The sequence below is a fragment of the Spermophilus citellus genome, assembly GCF_964194105.1.
Source record: "Spermophilus citellus genome assembly, chromosome: 9".
Taxonomy (NCBI): domain Eukaryota; kingdom Metazoa; phylum Chordata; class Mammalia; order Rodentia; family Sciuridae; genus Spermophilus; species Spermophilus citellus.
The window spans coordinates 135,837,143-135,856,829 of record NC_138191.1 but is presented as its reverse complement, the minus strand read 5'-3'; the positions used below and the strand labels follow the sequence as shown (position 1 = coordinate 135,856,829).

The 19,687-nt window shown below is 56.1% G+C and overlaps 2 protein-coding genes across 4 annotated transcripts in view; one reads left to right on the top strand and one right to left on the bottom strand.

Annotated features, from left to right (window-relative positions):
- Positions 1–8,808, bottom strand: part of NPHP4 (nephrocystin 4) — a 105,963-nt gene extending 97,155 nt beyond the window's left edge. Inside the window, exons 1-3 of the mRNA XM_081306819.1 lie at positions 8,556–8,808; positions 4,292–4,366; positions 3,669–3,841 (exon numbers count right to left, since the gene is read on the bottom strand). Coding sequence (XP_081162945.1) covers positions 3,669–3,803 — 135 coding nt within the window. The 5' untranslated portion in view covers positions 3,804–3,841; positions 4,292–4,366; positions 8,556–8,808. The remainder of the gene's footprint in view (positions 1–3,668; positions 3,842–4,291; positions 4,367–8,555) is intronic.
- Positions 7,635–19,687, top strand: part of KCNAB2 (potassium voltage-gated channel subfamily A regulatory beta subunit 2) — an 84,887-nt gene continuing 72,834 nt past the window's right edge. For 2 of the 3 annotated variants that reach the window (XM_081306825.1, XM_081306821.1), the window contains exon 1: positions 8,763–9,088. The gene's annotated coding sequence lies outside the window, so the exon portion shown is untranslated. Of the gene's footprint in view, positions 8,103–8,762; positions 9,089–19,687 lie in introns of those variants that run through there. The other variant, XM_081306824.1, reaches the window with a different exon arrangement.

The window sequence follows — 19,687 nt, the reverse complement described above, 5'->3', positions numbered from 1 at the left end:
ACCGTTCCAAACAGGTGTCCAATAAATACCACACTGAACCAAACAGCCATCCCAAGTAATGAAATGACGTCATGGAGTGGCAAAGCGAGAAAAAGACACTAAGATCATCAACAAAGTGCCTGAGCTCGAGGCCAACCCAGCTCCATCCCGAGGCAGGGCTGCTGCCACCCAAAGCCACCAGACTCAGAAGAACTGCAACTGTACACCTGGTGAGGCCCTCTAAGTCACGTCTGCCCCCAGTCCTGTCTTCCTGTAACTGCTGTTGGATTCTTAATGTAGAACTGGCTTTGCATTCCTGCAGGGACTCCATGGGACATGATGTCCGTCCGTCTGTCTCTCTCACACACGGGGTCTGACACCCTGACACAGGACCATGATGTCGGTCCGTCTGTCTGTCTCTCAAACGGGGTCTGACACCCCGACACAGGACCATGATGTCCGTCCGTCTGTCTGTCTCTCACACGGGGTCTGACACCCCGACACAGGACCATGATGTCCGTCCATCTGTCTCTCTCACACACGGGGTCTGACACCCCGACACAGGACCATGATGTCCGTCCGTCTGTCTCTCTCACACACGGGGTCTGACACCCCGACACAGGACCATGATGTCCGTCCGTCCGTCTCTCTCACACGGGGTCTGACACCCCGACACAGGACCATGATGTCCGTCCATCTGTCTCTCACCCGGGGTCGGACGCCCCGACACAGGCGGCCTGTGCTGCTCTTCCTGAGCACACTGTCTGTGCTTTCCCGGGAGTTTCTTGGCTGACCTGGGCATCACCGGCCGTACCCTCAGAAAGGCGGTGGGAAGCAGCCCTTGATCCCCTTTTCCCTCGGACAGCCTGTCTGCAATCAGCATCCCTCCTCCCTCTGCGTAACAGACTCTGAGGTGACACGTGACGGCCGCTCCCTCACTCCTAGCACTAGGAATCTGTGTTTTCTTTTGTCACACCTTTTGAGCCGTCTTTCTACAGAGTTATCAATTTTATGAACCGTCTCAAAGGACCAACTTCTTCCTCTTCTGCTCATTTTGTCTATTCTTGGTCCCTGAATTGATTTCTGCTCAAATATTTACTATTGCCTTATTTCTACTTACGTTATCTTTGATTTGATCTTTTCATCTAGGTTCTTAAAAAGGAAACCATGATCTCGTACCTTTCTTTTCTAAGACAGCCGTACAGAGCTATGAATTTCCCTCAAACCACTGATATAAGCAACACCTCACAAATTGTCACACACTCTCTGATTATTCAGTTCAAATAATTTTCTAACATCCCTATAATTCCGTTTTTGTTTATGTACTCATTCGTTTATCTTTGTAATGTCCTGCACTCCTCCAGGGTGACTGCGCACACAGCCTTTCGCCTCCAGTGGGACGCGTGCATGACCTTTGCTCTTCTGGAGCGACTATGCACCTGACACGCTGCCCCTTTTCTTCTACCACGCCAGCTTCGGCCTGTGGGAGCCATGTTGCGGGTGCCACGCAGGAGAGCTGTCCCAGCCAGCCCAGCAGCATGCGTTGAAAGGCCAGCCTGCCGTGCTGAGCTTGGCTGGGCCCGGGGAGATGAAACGGAGAGCTCCCACCAGCTGCCTGATGAGTTGGCCACAGCGCCTCCGAGGTGAAACTCTGGTTTACGCTGAACCGGCATTATGGTCCGTGCCAGGCAACATTCCCGTCTGTGGCCACATCTCACTGCACCCTGCTGAAGTCACCAGGCACCTTGGTAAGCCTGTGTCCTTCTGCCTGCCGTAGGTGTCCCTGTGTCCTCTGTGCTCCTCTTAGAGGATCATCCCCCCATGGGTGTTCTGAGGGCCCCAACTCAGGTGCAGACACACTTAGGGCTGCTGCCTCTTCTGGACATGATTATCTGATGAAATGCCCCTTTTTATGGGTTGAGTTGGGCTCACTAGAAAAGCACTTGCCTGGTGGACATGAGGCCCTGGGTTCCACCCAAGAACTGGGGGAAAAAAAGCCTCTTCATCTCTGGCCACAGCTCTTCACCTGGACATCTGGGACCAGACGTCAGCACGGTCACCAGTATCCTCACGCTCAGTATTTGCATGGCTTATGCTGTTATACTCCCAGCTTGTCTCTGTCTTGGTGTTTAAATACACTTGTCAAAACACATAATGTGCTCTCAAATCACATCTTTGACATATGACTTAGGATCAGTTATCCCACTTATAGAAATTATTCTACAAATATATGCATACGCTAAAAAAACGACAAAACCAAACTTATTCACTGAAGCATTATCTGTAACAGAAAATGATGGGGAAAGTTCGGAAGTTCGTGAGTTAGAGCCTTGCTATATAAACAACGGTTCACCATCAAAGAAATACTATGCAGCTTTACAACAGAGTCAGAAAACTTTCATGTAATAGCATGAACAATCTATAAAACATGGATATTTTTTAAAGTAGCAAAGTGCTAAGCAGAATACAGTAAGTTATCATTTAGATTTTAAAATGAAAAAAATACATATTTCCATAAATATATTTTATGGAATAAAATATTTATAAAAGATTTATTGTATTGGCTTAGAATTTCTGGAAAGCTATACCAAAAACAGGTACCCCTGGCTACCTTCCTGGGTGGGGACACCATGGGTGATTCACTTTCCCTGCCTATCCCTGGGAATTTTTGAACTTTTGAAAAATAAAGTGAAGAAATAAAATTTCCTTCAAAAAGTTCCCAGGAGGAGAAAAGCAAGGCTTTCCTGTGAGGCAGAGCAGCGGAGCCCCCAGCCAGGTGGAGGCCAGCGTGGCCATCAGGGCAGCTGACCGGCTGCTCTGGGTTCTGCTCCTCTCTGGGATCCAGCAATCGCTGGCACCGGCTTCCCAGGGCCGCGAGGGTGGAGCAAATCCACCCAAGAAAAACCCAAAGAAAGAAGCCGTGAGCACAGCAGCCATCCCAGTACTGGACGGCAGACGGCAGACTCCACAAGGGCTTGGAATGAGCGACGAGGACACTGGTGACTTAAGCAGGGTCCACAGGCCCATACTCAATACTCTGTACTAATGTCACTCCACCAGCTACAAAAGACGACACCTTGGCAGGCCACACTCAGAAAGCACATGCTCGCACCATAGGCTGGATCCTTCTCACGCCACCCGCAGGTCACCACTTGGGCTCACCAAGACGTCCACGCAGAAGGGTCCTGCAGATGGCAGCACAGGAACACTGACTCACCCAGCAGGTTCCTCGGCAACTGGGGCACAGACAGGCTGTGGAGCCCACAGGACAGGGCCTGAGAGTGCAACTGCTACCATATATCCACATATTGTGCTCAGACAGGCCACAGCCACCAGGTACCAGGCTCAGCCCCCTGTGCCCTGATTGCCAGGCTGAAATCAGGACACAAGGAAGAACGCACAAGGCCACACACTGAAACAAGTTCACTCAGAAATATCCCAGGAAGTCAGACTACCTGGGCTTTCAACCGTTCCACTGTGGGCAGAAAGAAACCCCCACCCTGTGTCAAAGGCTCCGAGTCACTGACTGTATGTGCTTCGTGCTGATGGGCCACTTCACTTCCCAACACTGTCAAGGCCAGAGTCAGGGGTGTGGTGCTGAGAGGCAGCAGGTAAGTGAAAATCAACACGTCACCTGGAAACCTCACCTCAGCCGAGAACACCTGGCGACACAGAGCTGACGGCATTACCTGCTTGACCAGTGGACCCTCGAGCCACTTCAGGACACACTGAAAGGCTGTCGATTCCTTCAACAGCTGCCGTGCTCTCTGGGGGTGGGGAGGGACGAGCGTGCTCTGGGCAAAGATCCTGTGCCAGTCGTTCATTCTGCCCGCCAGACCCTTGCTTGGGCCTCCAGCATGACCTGCTCCATTCGTGGAAGAAGAGAGTCACCAGGGCCACAGTGCCTACATAGTGAAAGGAACCTCCACCCCTGAAGCCTACCACACCCCGGTCAGCAGCCTCCACTGCCAGCTTGCACCATGCTGCCCCCAGGAAATGTGCCCATCTTGACCCAGAGGCCCTCCACCCCCACCATGGACACATCAAAGCACAGACACCCTGGCCTCAGTGACGACTTAGGGACGCCACATGCAAGGCTGCTCTGCAGCTGCGAAAGCTGAGCAAAGCAAAAGAGCCCAGGGTGAGTGGCAGCTCAAGCCCTGCCCTAGTGTGGACTGTCTTAAAGGGAGCCCAGGCAGCATGACCCAATCAGAGCAGAGGGTGCCAGTCTCAAGTCGCCAGGGCCCAACTGGGAGCAGTTACCTGAAGACATAGGTCAAAAGGAAGAAAGGCTGGGCACAGTGGCATATACCTGAAATGCCAGCAATCAGGAGGCGAGGCAGAAGGACAGCACCCTTCAGGACACGCTGGGCAATGTAGAAACACCCTGTCTTAAAAAAAGAAAATTAAAATTAATAAGAGGTGGGCGCAGTGGCGCACACCTGTGATCCCAGTGGCTCAGGAGGCTGAGGTAGGAGGATCCCAAGTCCAAAGCCAACCTCATCAAAAGCAAGGCGCTAAGCAACTCAGTGAGACCCTGTCTCTAAATAAAATACAAAAAAGGGATGGGGATCTGGCTCAGTAGTCAAGTGCCCCGAGTTCAATACCTGGTACCAAAAAAAAAAAAAAAAAAAAAAAACAAAGTAGGAGCGCCTGATGTCATCGGAGCCCTGGCTTAACAGCTCCCTAAAATCAGTCACCCCAGGACAGTGGAGCTATGAACAAAGTCTCTTGCTACCAAAGCCAGTCTGGGATGGGTTTCAAGTGTTGCCAGCTTCTGAGGGGCCTGGCTGGTGCTCCCCAGCCAGGTGCTCCCCGGCCCTTCCAGCCAGGCAGGATCCCACCTTCTCCTGATGTCCTTCAGCTGACCCAGAATCAAGAGTCGCGCCTTGGCAAGAGGCTGGATTCCGACACTGAGACGCCAAGCAGAAGGAAAAGCAGTGGGCTTAGCCTTCTGAGAACGCAGCCCCCCAAGTGTGGTCCTGGGGCACGAGGTCACAGGATCTTCCTAACACCCAGCTGTCCCTGGTCACTTTCCCCAGGCCGGCATCTGTGTTGACGGAGCAAAGGCAACTAGGATTCAGCTGCAAGGCCCAGTATCACCTGCACATGGCACCAGACTCTGTCCTCTTGGAGTCTGTCCCCACACAGGAAAACACCAGCTTCACTAAAGAACGTTCCTGCAGGAGCTGGGAGGTTATTAATGTGTCACACCTTGACAGTTGGTGTATACGTCAAGATTCAACGGCAAAATGAGAAATCCATGGGAAGTGTTTCTGCTGCAGACTAAGGCCCTGGTCATCCCAGGGGAGGCCCTGCAGGGTTGGGCAGCCAGCCCGACTTGCTTTTTCTATTCATTGACACATTTTACTAAAAACAATGAGAGTAGAACTAAGGTTATTCAGACTTGGATACCTGCAGACACTTTTCTCTAAAGAAGTGAGCCTGACACTTCAGGGAAAATAGTGGCAATAAAAATGGAATTTTCAAGTAAAACAGAACTGGGCACATTTGTACCCTGCACCACAAGCCTGAAAGCTTCACACTTTAAGACTTTCCTGAAGAGGAGAGAATAGGAACAAATGTGACCTTCAGAAACTGTACAGTTACACATGGCAGTATTTGGAAGGTCTGCAACACTTAGCCAACCAGTCTCCTCTAAGCGAACGATGTATCATGGTGGAAGCAGGATAAGATTTGAGAAGGGCAGGGCCAGAAGCCAAGAAATGCAGTGGCCTCAGGAGCTGGTAAAGGCCAGGTTCTTCCCCACTCTGAGCCTCAGAAGGGATCAGCCCAGGGACGCCTTACCTTAGCTAGTGAGGCTGATTTCGGGCTGCTAACTTCCAGAACTGGAGAATAAATGTTGTTTCAAGCCTCTGAATTTGTGGTACTGTGTGACAGCAGCCACAAGAGATTCACACAAAAGCCCACAACCAAAAGCAAAAGAGGCCACCAACGCCAACTCAAGAGCCACCTGCTTTGCCAGGACCTCCTGGATGCTCCCTGGCTGGCCCTCGGCTCATATGACCCCTGCGCGTCACCTGTCTTGCACTGACTGCTCCCAGGCCAGCTTCTGGCAGGAGAGAACCTGTTCCTCCCACATCCTTGGCACCCCAGCAGAGCACAGTTAACATTCACAACCAAAATCAAACAGCTTCAGGGAAGGTGACCTTTGTGGGTTTGTTTGTTTTTTTCTGGAAAAATGCTGTTTTCTGGTTGCCTTTTTTCCTGAAATGGAGGTGGGCACTCGTTCACATGCATGCCTGATGGAGAGGAAGGCACTCCTGACACAGGCTCCAGAGGGCCCAGTCACCTCACTTGCATCTCCTCTCTTCCTTGGTGACAGCAGGGACAGTGCCACACTTGGTAGCCACTATTAAAGAGCATGCAAAGTGCCAGCCACCCACACGGGAGACTGCCTTACCTTCGATGCCCCTACTGCCCCATGCCCAGGCTGGGAGAGGGAGTGCACCCTGAGAGGACTTGTGCCCACGTGGCTAAAGCTGGGTGGGGGAGGCAGGACAGCAACAGTCTAAGGGACATGTGCTACATGGGACCCCTGAGAGGAGGAACCTAGGCAGCAGGCAGCTCTCACTTCCCCTCCCCCACTTGGCCACCTCCTCAGAGAACACCCTGTCTTCACTTCCACCTGCTCCCAACAGACCTCTACGGGAAAGTCACTGCACACATCAGAGCCGCACACAAGACTGGGAGGTCAGCACTGGGTGCCCAGCAAGAATCTTTTAGAAATGCCCTGGGAAAAGGCAGAGGGCCACTGGGGCCAGATGAACATGAGAAAGAGAAAACCGGGAGGGTTCCATCCTGAATCCAAGTGCCCCTCGAACATTTCCACATCTATTATTCCAACTGTGAGATAAGTACTCTCGTTATCCCTAGTATAAAAATGAAGAGATTGAGACTGTAGAGGTTAAATGGCCAGCCTAAAGCCACACGACTAGTGATGCCCACCCCAAAGTCATTATAGCCAGGCCACCCCTCCCTGCCTGTCAGGAAGTCAGGAGAAGCCAAGGGGCCCAGGGTGCAGAGACCAGTCTTTCCAACATCAGGAAAGACCCCTACCCACCTGGCCTGTTTCCAATCTACAAAACTGAGGCTGTGGAGTCTTCTGAAGTTTGTGGCTATTCAATGAGTATTTACCAAGCACCTACTGTGTTCCAGACCAAGAAGAGTCAAAGGTCCTGTTAAGGCTTAGATATGAGGTGTCCCCAAGAGCTTACAAGAAAGTTCAGAGGTGAAGTGATTGGTTGTGAGAGCCTTAACCTATCTGCATTAATCCAAGTGAATGGATTAACTGGTTGGATGGAAACCACAGGCAGGCAGGGTGTGGCTGGAGGAGGTGGGTCACTGGGGGCATGCTTTGGGGGTGCCTGTTTTGTTCCTGGTGAGAGCTCTGCTTCCTTGTTGCCATGTCCTGAGCTGCTTTCCTCCTCCACATCCTTCCCTCATGATGTTCTGCCTCACCTCCGACCCAGAGCTATGGAGTTGGCCATCTATTGACTGAGACCTAGGACACGAAAGCGCCAAATAAACTTTTCCTTCTCTAAAATTGTTCTTGTCGGGTGTTTTGGTCACAGTGGCAAAAGAGCTGACTAAAACCGGTGCTGTTTCAGAGAATCTAAAATCCTGTGGGGGAGAATGACCAGCAGTCAGAGGCGTGAGGCGCGCATCCCAGGAGAGTGACCAGAACCAGGCAGGCTAGGCTCCAGTTCCTCCAGCAGCAGTCCCAGGGGCAGGGAGGGGCCCAGGCTCCGAGCAGAGACCCGAAGGCCAGAGAGGCAGGCGCCCCGGAAGCTCTGGGGAGGACAGGTCTGACCCGGGGCTGCTGGCGGTCCCCCTTCACACGGTCCTCAGCACCGCGGATCGTCCCCACGGGACGCGCAGTAGAGCCAGGCGAGACAGGTCGCCGCGGAGCGCGCAGGACGGAGAGGGCCCCGAGAAGCCGCCCAGGCCGACCGTGGGGGAACCGGGGTTGGAAATAGAGACCCCCCTGCCGCACTGCACGGGCGGGAGTCCCACTTTCTCCGCAGACTTCCACGTGAGCCTCGCGCATCACCCGGGCGGACACCCTCCCGCGGCGGCGGACAGGCGGCAGGTCGGAACCGGTAGGAGGGGCCCCGGCGGCGCGCGCTCGGGGCGGGGCAGGGCTAGGGCCTGGCGGGCGCAACGCGGGCTGCAGGGGCCAGGCCCAGGGATGGACGCGCGCGGGCTAGGCCGCGGGACACAGAAGCGGACTGCGGTGCGCACCGGGCCCAGGAAGGGCAGGGCCGGAGAGAGAGCCCCGAGCAGCCGGGAGGAGCCCTCGGCGCCTAACGGCGCCCGGGCCGCACCAACTGTCAAGGCCAGGGAGAGGGTGCGACCGACGCGGGCTCGGCCCCGCCAGGAGCTCCGCCTCCGCGCCCCGCAAGCACCAGGCCTCCACGCCGGGGCCGGGCTCAACCCCTCACCGCGAGGCGCGGAGGCCTGGCCGGCTCTGCGGCCACCCGTGACTCCAGGCCTCGTCCAGCCTCCCCCGCGGCGCCAGCCCACTTGGTTCCGCCCGCCTCGGGCAGCGTTACCTAGGAGACGGGCCAGCCACAGCCACGCCGAGGGCCACCGGGCCCACGCTTTCAGGAAATTCCCGCACCACGGACCAGGAGGTCCGGCGGCCGGTGCCCAGCGAAGCCGCAGGCCTCGCAAGTCCCTGCACCGGCCGAGGGACGCGCCCGACCCCGCGGCCACCCGTAAGGAGCCCAAGTCTGCAACGCGCCGCGTACTCAGAACCCGCCTCGCGTCACTTTTGTCGTCAGGACCGCGGAGCCAATCAGAACCCAAATTGCGCGCTCCGCTCTGCAGACACTAGCCAGTTAGCGTGGGGATGGGCCCGTCCTGATTTGCATGGACGACGATCCTCAGCGAATGGGAATGTGACTGGCGTGAACAACAACCAATGAGATTCTGTCAGGGGCGTGGCCGCGGGCGTCCCACGAGGTGAAGATGCTGCGGGCGGAACCTGCCGAAGCGAGCGGGATTCGGGGGAGCTAAAGTCGCAGGGGCAGGGCGGGAAGGAAGATCCGGAGCGGGGCACGGGATCTGGAGCTGGAGCCCCCAGGTGAGTGCAGGGGGAGACCCCGGCCGGCCGAGCTTTTCAAGGATTTGCGCCAGGAGGGTGGCGGCGAGCACCGTGGTCCCTCTCCATCTCCTCTTTCCCGGCCCTACGTCCCTGCCCCCGCGTCGTTCTCACCTCCTTTTCAGTCTCCTCACCTCCTTCCCCATCATCTCCCTTCCCCCATTCCATCCTCTCTGCTTCCCTGTCATCCGCCTGACCTTTCAGCTGGCATCCCCGACCCCAGCCCCAAACTTCATCCCTCTTCTGCATCCCGGTGTCAGCCCCTTCCCGTTCCGCAGCCTCACCTCCCGCTATGTTCCATCCTTCCTATCCCTTCTCTCGGCCTCTGCGCAGCCCGATGAGAGCCTTCCTAGTTCCGAACCTCCCCATCTCTATCCTTGTTGCTCTTCAGGGCAAATCCTTCGTCCTCGCTGCCTGCCACTGTCTCTCCTGTCCCTTGACCCCATCCTTTCACCTATTCTGCTCCCAGCCCATTCAATCTCTTCTCTCTCAGACGCGCTCTCTCTCTCTCTCTCTCTCCACTTGCCCTGGTCCGCAGGACCTTGACACTCCCTTTCTGCACCAGTTCCTTTGGCTATGTGACTCTGCACTCCTCCACTTCATCCTTAGGTCCCTACTCTCATTAGCAGCTTTTTCCCCCTGTCCAGGCCCTTCCAGGAGAAGGCACCAAGCACTTTTCCATCTCCCTACCTGCTGCTGCCCCTGCAGGATGCAGAGCCTCCACTGCTGCACAGCTTCCTACTGCAGTATCAGCAGCCTGTGTACCTGCCCACCTGCCCACCCTCCCTTCTAGGCACCTCCTGCTCACTCTTCCTGGCATTTGTCTTGGGGGGCTGCTGCCAAAGGGCTACACTTTGCCTAAAGCATCCTGGGGTGGCTCCAGGTGGGGAGTCCCCATGCACCCTTTCCTGTCTTCTTGGCCACCATCTCTCTCCCCACCCCACCCCCACTTTCCTGCTCAGGCTCACTTTGTGATTCAGCATTTTTGGGATTGGTAACTTTCTTTGCTTCCTGGAATGATGGGGACCTGGTTGAAGGCAGGTGGTCTGGACTCTGAGGTTTAACAGGGCCAACTTAGAAACCAGATTCAATCTGCCTGGTTGAGAGAGAGACTGGAGATGGGACCTACCAGCGGGGGTTGCCTTTTCCTCCCCTTGCATTTGTCTGCCCTGTGTGTTGAACTGGATCCAAGGGGAGATGACATAAGTAATAGCTCCTGGGGAAATGGGCTGTGAGCATTTATGGAAATTAATACATCCACATCCCAGGAGCAAGAACACCAAGTTCAGGCCACAGCTGTCCCACTGTCTGTCGCTTCAGGATTTCTTCCTTCTCTGCAACTTCTCCTCCCCCTCAAAAAATGCCAGCCCCCCTTCTAATGCCAAGAGCAGCTCCCACTCTGCTCATGAAGCTGCAGTCAGGCCCTGCTGTGCAGGCTTTAGGGAATTGTGTGTGGAGAGTCGCATCTGTCCACCTGATTCGCACTTGGCAGACTTGTCTGCTGCAGAGCCCAGGCTCATGGGCAGCTCCTGGGATCATGGCCCTGCGCTTTTACAAAGGGGGCTCCTCAGAGTACACCGACTCCCCAGGTCCTGTCCATCAGACCGAAGGTGCAGCCTTGCCAAGGAACACTGTCCAGGTACATGCTGGCCCCATGGCACTGACAGGGCTTGCTCTGCTGCACATCCTTGCCTCAAAAGCAGCCTGGGGGAGACTTTCCTTATAAAACAGATACATGTTATTCTCTTTGCTACACCAGTCAACAAATAAATGCCTTATGGGCACTGATCAGGACCCAGGGACTGTGCCAAACAATGGGGTAGAGGAGTGTCGTGAAAAAGCCTGAAACCTTTTTCATGCGTAAGTGTTCAAAACCCTTGCAGGTGTGAATATGGAGCCTAGACTGCAGGAAGCATGCACAGCACTGGCTGCCCACAGGAGATGGGCAGGTGGGACACAGGCATGGTGCTGGTGAGCAGGAGGGCAGAGAGCTCTGAGGGCTGGCCAGCTCAGGAGGGCTTCCATACACTGGGCTGGCTCCTCTGTCTGTCCTTTCCTTGTTCAATCTTCTAAACCCAAGTGATTCCGGAGGAAATGAGTGGCAGAGTTTGATTGGCAGTTTCTGGTGAGGGTGTGGAGGGAGGGGCTCCTGGTGTTTGTTGGTGCTCTTCATGGCAACTGGGCAAACAGAGTCTGTGTCAAGGGAAGGAGTACTCCTAGAAGCTTGGGGACCAGGTTTCTGTTTCTGGGGACCCTGGCCAGAAGCAGCGTATGTTTGATCCTTGGCCAAATTCTCAGTGCTCTTTACATCGCCCAAGGCCCCAAAGTGAAAGCCTTTTCCCACAATCCCTGAATAAGGAGGCAAAACAGCAGGCAGCACTGGGGAAGGGCTGACTCTGAAGGTGTCCAGGGCCAGAGACCCCACTCCTTCCTTCAACCCCTCTCCTAAGCAGCCAGGAGGTCCCACCCTTAGGGGTGAAGACCCTAAAGCTGCAAGGGTCTCAGCCAACCAACAGCCAACCAGCTCTTGTCTCAGAGGAGTAAGTGGAAACCTAGAGAGCAGCTGCTTCCCCAAGGTCACACAGAGGCCACAATGGAGTCGGGTTAAACTCTGTGCTTCCCACTTATTTAGGCCCCATTCACCGCCATGGATGCCCAAGCTGGAGGAAGCCAACACCCCAAGAGATGAGCAGCTGCCCTTTGGGAAGGCCTCTGTCAAGGTGTTGCTGACACTCATGGAAAAGTCAGTGTCCTCTGGTGTGTCCATGTCCCTAGAGGGACTGTTAGGAGCAGGGGAGGTGCCACTCACCCCAGGGAGTTCTCAGGGACTCCAGTCCTGCTGACCTGGGAGGTCACCTCACAAGTACACTCTCTGTTGTTCATGACTGTCGAAGAGAGGGCCTTGTAGTTAGAGAGGAGGTGGGAAGCCAAGGCCCTGGGTAGGCTGGAGGGGAGAGGGGACTCCCCACAGTGGAATTGTACTTCCCCTCTGGGCCTGGTGTAACCCTGCCTAGGGCAACTGAGGCACCGGGTAGCCGCAGGCCACCTTGAACCTTTCCTTCCATGCCAGGACTCTGTAGCAACGATCCCTCTGCCTTCCGGCACGTGTAGCAAATGGCAAAAATCCTCACCTCTGTGTGGGTGAGTCTCCCTGGGTGCTCAGGAGTCAGGATTCAGTCCCAGGCCTCAAGGGATATGGAAACTCCTTCCTTGTGAAATGGAAGGTTCAAAAATGTTCTCCCCTCAGTGACCCACCACGCTCCTCTGCCCATCTTCAGAGTGTATCTGTTAAGAGATGGGTCCTTGGTGCCACGGAGAGAGGCTCTCTGACTCAGCGAGTGCTGAGGAGGAAAAGAGGAGACACCCCTGAAGGGGACATCACACCCTGGTCTTCATCCGGCCACTCTGTGTTGGCTTGAGGCTTTCCATCTGGTCAGGCATTGGCAGATGGGAGTTCCTGCCCAGGTGGACCTGAGCTACTGCAGGTCTTCACACCCTTCACCGTATCTTGGGAAGCTCAGACAAGTGGCACTTCTGTTCCTCTTCCCACACAGCACGGGAACAGCTCTGAGCCAGCCCAGCCTGGGTCCTGCCGCCAGCATTCACCTGGTTCCTAATCCCCATCCCACCCTGCTAGTCAGGGTCTCTGGAGTGGCTTCTGCCAATGAACATGTGGTCCCCAAGGCCTGGGGATGCAAAATGTGTGGTTGGGTGTGTCACGGGTCCCAGAGCCAGCCCCCGTCCCTGTCTCACCTGCTTCTTTGGCACTTGCCCTGGTGTGCTGCACACACCAGCACCTGCAGGTGGGCTGACTTGAGGCCATGCCGTTTGCAGACCAAGTAGAATTGGGAAAAGGAGAAAATATGGAGAAAGGGTGAGGACCACCTCCTACACTTCCCACTTGATCTCCAGACCAGTTAAAAGGTCTTGCCGAGTGGCTGAAATCCGTCACCCACCTCAGCAGCTAAAAGCCGGGTGTCTCGGTCTATGTTCTGTGGCTATAACAAGACACCTGAGGCCAGGTGATTTTAAAAACTCACAGTTCTGGAGGCTAGGGAGGCCAAGAGTACAGTGCCAGCACCTGGCGAGGACCTTCCTGCTGCACTGCAACATGGTGGCAGGCATCAGATGACAGCATGACAAGCCTATGTCAGCTTAGTCCTCTCTGCTTTATAACCCGCCAGCCCTGCCATGGGGCCCCCACCCTCACAACCCCATCTAATCCTAATTACCTCCCAAGGCCCCACCTGTAAAACCCATCAACATATGAATTGGGGAATTAAGTTTCCAGTGCATGAAACTTGGGGGACATATTGAAACCCTGGCACCAGGCTCATGTTCCTTACCAGGTCCCTGCACCAGATTCAAGGCAAACCAGTAGCCACCCATCACACAGGTGACCTCCCCACTAAGTGAGCCACTTCCTGGCTCCTGTACACTCAGGAGTCTTGTCCATGGGGTCCTCTGCCACCAGCCTTGGGCCTTTGTCCCAGGGGAAAGTTCGTCCTTGTTATCAGGGCAGACCCACCACTGTGTCCTCTCAGCCACTTGGTTTCCTTCTCCTGCCTCCCTTTATCTGCATTGGAGGCCCCCGACACAGAGCAGGATGGTAAATGTCAGCTGCTCCACTTCCAGGAAGAGACTAAGCCCCAACCACAGCCCTACCTGGAGCCCAACCGAGCCCCAGGAAACCCAGCGCACAGGGCTTGGGTTTCCTGCTGAGTCAGTTCATGAACCCACTCCAGACCTCTCAGAGCGGCTACCTGGTCCTGGGAGGAACCCTGGAGACTCCAGCCCAGCTGCCTGCACCCAGGGTAGAAAGGAGTGGTGAAGGGGAGAAGAAAGTAGGCAAGAGCCCATCCCTGGACAGAGGGTCATGCCTTGCCCTGGCCTCAGGCCTGGAGGGCCCACGAGCCTGCTGGCTTCAGTGTGCACACTGGGCTGTCTGATCCCAGCAGCTCACGGGCACAAGGGGGCCCCTAGCCCATGGCTCTCCCTCTCATAGATGTATTATCATCTTCCGTCCCTGGGCAGCTTCATGATCTTTCAGTGCAAGCTCAGACCCTGATGTCCACAAGCTATCGGTCCCAGCCGCGGGTGGAAGGTCTAGCGCCCGCCCTGGAGCTCAGCCATTCTGAGCTCTCATGGTAGCAGGGGCTCTGGAAGTGGTGTCTGGGCCACCCCTCACAGATGTAGGAGAGTCAGGAGCAACTAGGATGCGTGGACACGGAGATTCTAATGAGTGCATTCATTATGAAATAAATTTAAAACCTATAAACCTCATGATGACAGGTAAAGGCCTACAGGAGACATGTGAGGGCTGACGGTGAGCCAGACCCCAGCTCTAGCCTCTGGGGGCAAGAGCCAGGAAAGGCCAGCAGTAACCGCATGTCCCAATCTGAGAAACCCCTGTTAATGGGGAAGGAGAGGTAGGTGGCGGCCATTTGATGTACACTCTATGGTGGGCAGAGCTGGGAGGGGTCCCTGCAGGAACCCCCAACTGGGCCCTGGCCAGAGGCCCACTAAGGGCAGAACATGACCCTGGCTGAAAAGGGTGAACGGAAAGGACGGTGTGGAGGCCAGAGCCCCCGTGGAGCAGGACAGTGATGGGACGGGGAGGGAGAGGGAGCCCCAGAGGCTCCCAGGCTGTTCTCAGTGGGTCCAGTGGGTTGCACAGATGGAAAAAAGCAGGGCAGGCGGAAAGGGGGACCCCCAGATGGCAAGCACCATGCTGGGTCCTGCGCTTGCCGATGTGCCCATCGGCATTGAGAAGGGAGGGCTACGGCTCTCATGAAAGGTGGGACCTGGGTGACTGCCAGTCATCCCTGGGTCACAACCCTGACAGTGGACAGGGTCACCTGGGGCTCAGTGTCCAGAGAGAAGAGTGTGCAAGACAGTGCAGGGAGTGGGTGTGGGTGCCGAATCTGAAGGGGAAGTAAAGGTCAAGGAGGAGGAACACAAGGAGCCCAGGAGGAGGGAGACCCTGGGGCTGGAACAGGGTCTGCCGTGGAGGAGGCAGTCTGCACTGAGTCGGGAGCAAAGCCAGCCTCCAGGAGTGACGACTGAAGGTCCTGGTCCCTGTGTGTCCCATTCAGAGACAGGCCCTGACAGGCAACATAACCTTCCAGAGCTGGTACTCAGGGAGACAGAGCCAAAGCCAGAGGTCACTCTGCTGCCTGAACGGCCTTGAGAAAAGTGCCAGGGAAGGAAAGATGAGGAAGAGAAGGAAACCACTGTTCTGCCCCCAGGCCCAGCCCCCAACACCCTCCTGCCTGCCCTCTGTCGGTTCTGTTTCCTGCCCTTACGGAGGACACTTCTGGGGACATTCATGAACTGTCGGGCCCAGCTCAGCCTCCAGTACTCTGCAGAGTGCATCCTCAGAGCAGTGAGAACAGGCCGAGTCATCGTGCCCATCAGCCCCGCGGGGCCCAGCATGGACAGCCCCCGGAAGGTCCTGGGCAGCTGGGCAGGCTCATCATTTACAGTTCCTTGTGACCCAGATTCAGGGGTTCCAAGACTACACTTTGAGAACACTTCCTGGCTATTTTGGTCTGTTGGTGAACTTTCCCGCCTCTGCTTCTTAAAGCAGCGCACGGAAAACGCTCTTTGATAGTTGAAAGCTCCGGCAAGAAGAGCTTGGGATTTCTTTAATTCTGAGGAACGTGTGAAGCCCACGTTCCACTGGAATGACCTGCTAGCTTTTGTCAGCCTTAAATCTAAAATTGTGCGTTTATCCCAGTGTGTGCTCAGGGAGAGGCTATTGTTAGCTCCCCAGACCCCTTGGAATGAGGTTTATTCAGGGATGCAGACACCCGAATGCTTGTCCGCTGTGAGAAGCCAGAGCTGTGTGCAAGAGCAGACCCTTGTCACCGTGTGCGTACCCAGACCCTGTCTGCACTCTGTGTGTTCTCTTGGCCCTCACTGTGTGCCCCCGCTGCACCCCACCTGCGCCTCATGTTCTGTGAAGGCACCTCCTGTGGCACCCCTCCCTGCTCCCTGCTCTGCCACCTCTGATCCTGCTCCTCACCCCCAGGGGGTATTGTCTTTCCCTGGCAATAAATACATGGTATTTTTAGTCACCCGGGCCAGGAGGTATTCAGGTGTCACGGACAGGAGGCCCAGAGCCATCCTTCCCCTCTGCCCCGCAAAGGACACTGGGCGCCTGGAGCAGGATGCGCAGAGCCCAGCTCAGACTCCACATCGCCCTTTCCTCGGGCGCACAGCGGTGCTTCGCTCCTCACCAGAGGACCGCAGGCCTCCTTGTTGACATCCCGCTCATTGGCCCGGCAGCGGTGCTCAGGGGACATCAGCTGTCCTGTGTTGGGCACCTTGGGGACTCGGGTGCTGCTGTGCTTTCTCCTCATGCTGAAAGATAGGTTTGGGAAAAGCCACTTGGAGCCTGTGGGCCAGCTTCAGGGGCATGGACCCCCACCCTCCTGGTGCATACAACAGTTGTCAAGAAGGGCCCGGGCAAACAGCAAGGCTCCCCACAGCACGGCCTGTTCAGAGGAGGCCGAGGCTGGCCACAGGCAGGCTGTCGTCCTCCGCCCCTCCTCGTGGACCACAGACAGGCGCGGGTGAGCTGGCTGCGCCAGGCCGTGGCCATGGAGAAGGGGACTATGGTCCACAGCACAGAGGGGCCCTGGGCCACCACAGAAGCGTCTGCAGACTGGTGGGCATGACACAACAGCGTCCACACAGCAGGTCAGGAAAGGGGGAGTGAGGGGGAGCCAGGCCTGAAGCCAGGAGCTGGGAGGTGGCCTTGAGGCAAGGAGAGCTGGGCACTAAGGGGAGAGGAGGAGCGCGTGGTGTCGGCACTGTGGAGGAAAGGTCTTGGGGCCTGGGCATCTCTGGAAGATGGGCAGCCTCCCCTGTGGCTGTACTGGGTCACTCACCCTGCGTGGGTGGGGTGGGGGGAGTTGACCAGGTCCCCCTCCTCAAGGCCCCAAGTCTCCCTGTGCCACCCTCAGGGAACTCTAGGCTGCCCGTGATGCCCATCATCTCCTAAACCTGCACACAGAGCCCTGTGCCCCACTGGGCACTCACCCCTGCCCAACCCATGGCCAGAAGGTTCTGGCAAAGTCCCCTGGGTGCTGCTGGGAAGATGCTGAGGAGAGGGTTTCTCCCCACCCTTCAGCAGCTGGTAGCCATGGCAACCATGGAGAGCCGCCGGAGTGGCCCAGCCACCTGCTGGGCCGAGTGGGTGCCGAGGCCTGGCTGGGCCCCAGGGTATTTCACATGGTTCCCTGGGGAGCAGCAAGTAGGGGGAGCCCTGGGCCAGGGGTCCTTCCCTCCAGCCCCTGGAAGGGACAAGAGGGCACCTGTCCCCAGGCTCAGAATCTCTGGTCCCTAATGCAGCCCATATCCAGCTTATTCTGTTGGGTGCTGCAGGGCTGGGTCCTGAGCTCCTGCAGCCAGCACCCCCAGGAGGGTCCCTTCAGGCTCTTCACGTCTGCGAAGCTTGCAACCCAGCCCCTTTGTTTCAGGGAGGTGGAAACTGAGGCTGGGGAAACCCATACTTGGTCTCGGCATCCCAGAGGTCTCAAGAAGCTTTCCCCTTAGCAGTGATTTCTGCGGATGTTCAGCCCCTCCCAGATGGTGAATTCCATGAGGATGGGTCATGCCTGTCCCTGTCCCACATTACCCCCAAGGATCAGGGCAGAAATCAGTCCCATACCAGATCCCCCCAGACCCTGCTCCATGCCCCATCCCTCAGCCCCAGCTCCCCATTTCAAACCAGGTGGTCTGGGGTGCATCCTCCAGGGGACCCTCATACATGATGATGATTTTTATCAGCAAAAGGCAGCCTGCCGTGAATACATGCAAATCCACACTCTCCCCACCCCTCCCCCATCAAGCCAAGTGAACACTCACTGGACCCAGGCTGATTCCACAGACTTAAAAGTGCCCAGGCCCTTTGAGCCATTGCACTCACCTCCTAGGACTGCTCTTGGTGCCCATGTGTGGTTGGTTGCTTGCTTAATCAGTAGGTTGCTGTCTGATTTCGTGGTGCCTAGGATCAAACCCAGGACTCAGCATGCTAGGCAAGTGCTCTTCCTCAGAGCTTTATTTGGGGTGCTGGGATTGGACCCAGAGCCTTGTGCCTGCTGGGCAAGCACTCTACCACTAAGCTATAGCCACAGCCCTCTGTGCCCATGTCTCAAGGTCCAGGGCTCCAAGCTGCAGAGAGCTGAAGACCACAGTTCCTACTGTCTGCTCAGGGAACAAGGAAAGCCGCAGCTGCCCCTGCCGTCTCACCTCCCCTCTGATTGCTCCACCCCCCAGGAGCTGGCTTGTAATGCATCCGCTGCCTCAAGCACAGGCTTCCTCGGACCAGGGAGAAGCCTTCAGAATCCTCAGAAGTACTAGGTGGTCCTGGCCTGCCTGAGGTTGACCACACCACTGAGGGACCCTCCCCAAGGTACCTCCCCAACCCAGCACCTGAATACCAGGCAATTCCCAAGGCAGGACAGAGATAGCCACAGCTTCTGGGGCCTGGCACCCAGCCAGACATGGCAGGAGGCAGGATATGCCTCTAGGCTGAAGGTGACCAAAGCCAAGTGTGGGACCTGCGTGCTGAGGCAGCCACAGTCCTGCAGCTGGCCTCCTACCCTGGGGGGCACAGGCTGCCTGCCTCCTGGAGTCTGGATGGATGAGCTCCTTCCTCTGGCCTCTTGGCGTTTCCACACAACAGGTTCAGCCCTGGGTGCTGCCCGGCCAGAAAGGAGGACGCGGCTCTGATTTACAACTGAGGCACTTAATTATGTGCAGCTGATTCCTTTGAACTGCAGAAGCCTTCCCAAGGGGTCCAGATCTGGGGTTCCCAAGAGCAAAGAAAGTTGAGGTCCTAGGAGCAGAAGTCCAGGCCTCCAGGCCTGGATGGGGCGCTGGACTGCTGACAGCACTTGCCCTCGCTGCAGGAAGTGAGCCGGGTGTCCTCTGACTCTGGGAGGTGCTTAGGACAAGAGGGTAATAATGATCGCTGTCCATGGTTACTTTCGTTGACAATGGGCCCTCGTTGCGGGTTAACTCTCCGTGGGGTACCCCACTTCATATCTTATGTTCCTTTCCTCTGAATTCTCCAGCTGCCTCAGAGAGGGTACCGACCCTCTCTGCTTCACAGGTGAGAACAGGTCCTAGACCTTGCCTGAGGTCCCGAAGCTAGCAATGGGCAGAGCTAGAATGGGACCAGTCCTAAACCACCGAGTCCTAGACCACCCTGTTAAGGAGACAAGTGCTCCCCTGACCTTGCTCCTGGGCCAGGTCACCAGGAAGCAAGCAAGGGGGAGCACAGGAAGGTGTGGCCCGGTCCCCCAGCTGGCCCTGCTTGCTCTAGCTGCAAGCACTCCCATGGGATCTCCCCTACCCCACCCTGGCCATCTGCCTTTACCTGCTTTTAGGCATACAGATGCTCCACAAGAAAGCAGACATCAGCATTTGTGTACAATGTATCAAATGTATTGTACTGTCACATGTAATTAATTAGAAAAAAAAATTTAAAAAGAGAAAGAAAGGGGCCATTAAGGCAGAGGTCAGGGGCTGGAGTTGTGGCTCAGCGGTAGAGCACTCGCCTAGCATGGA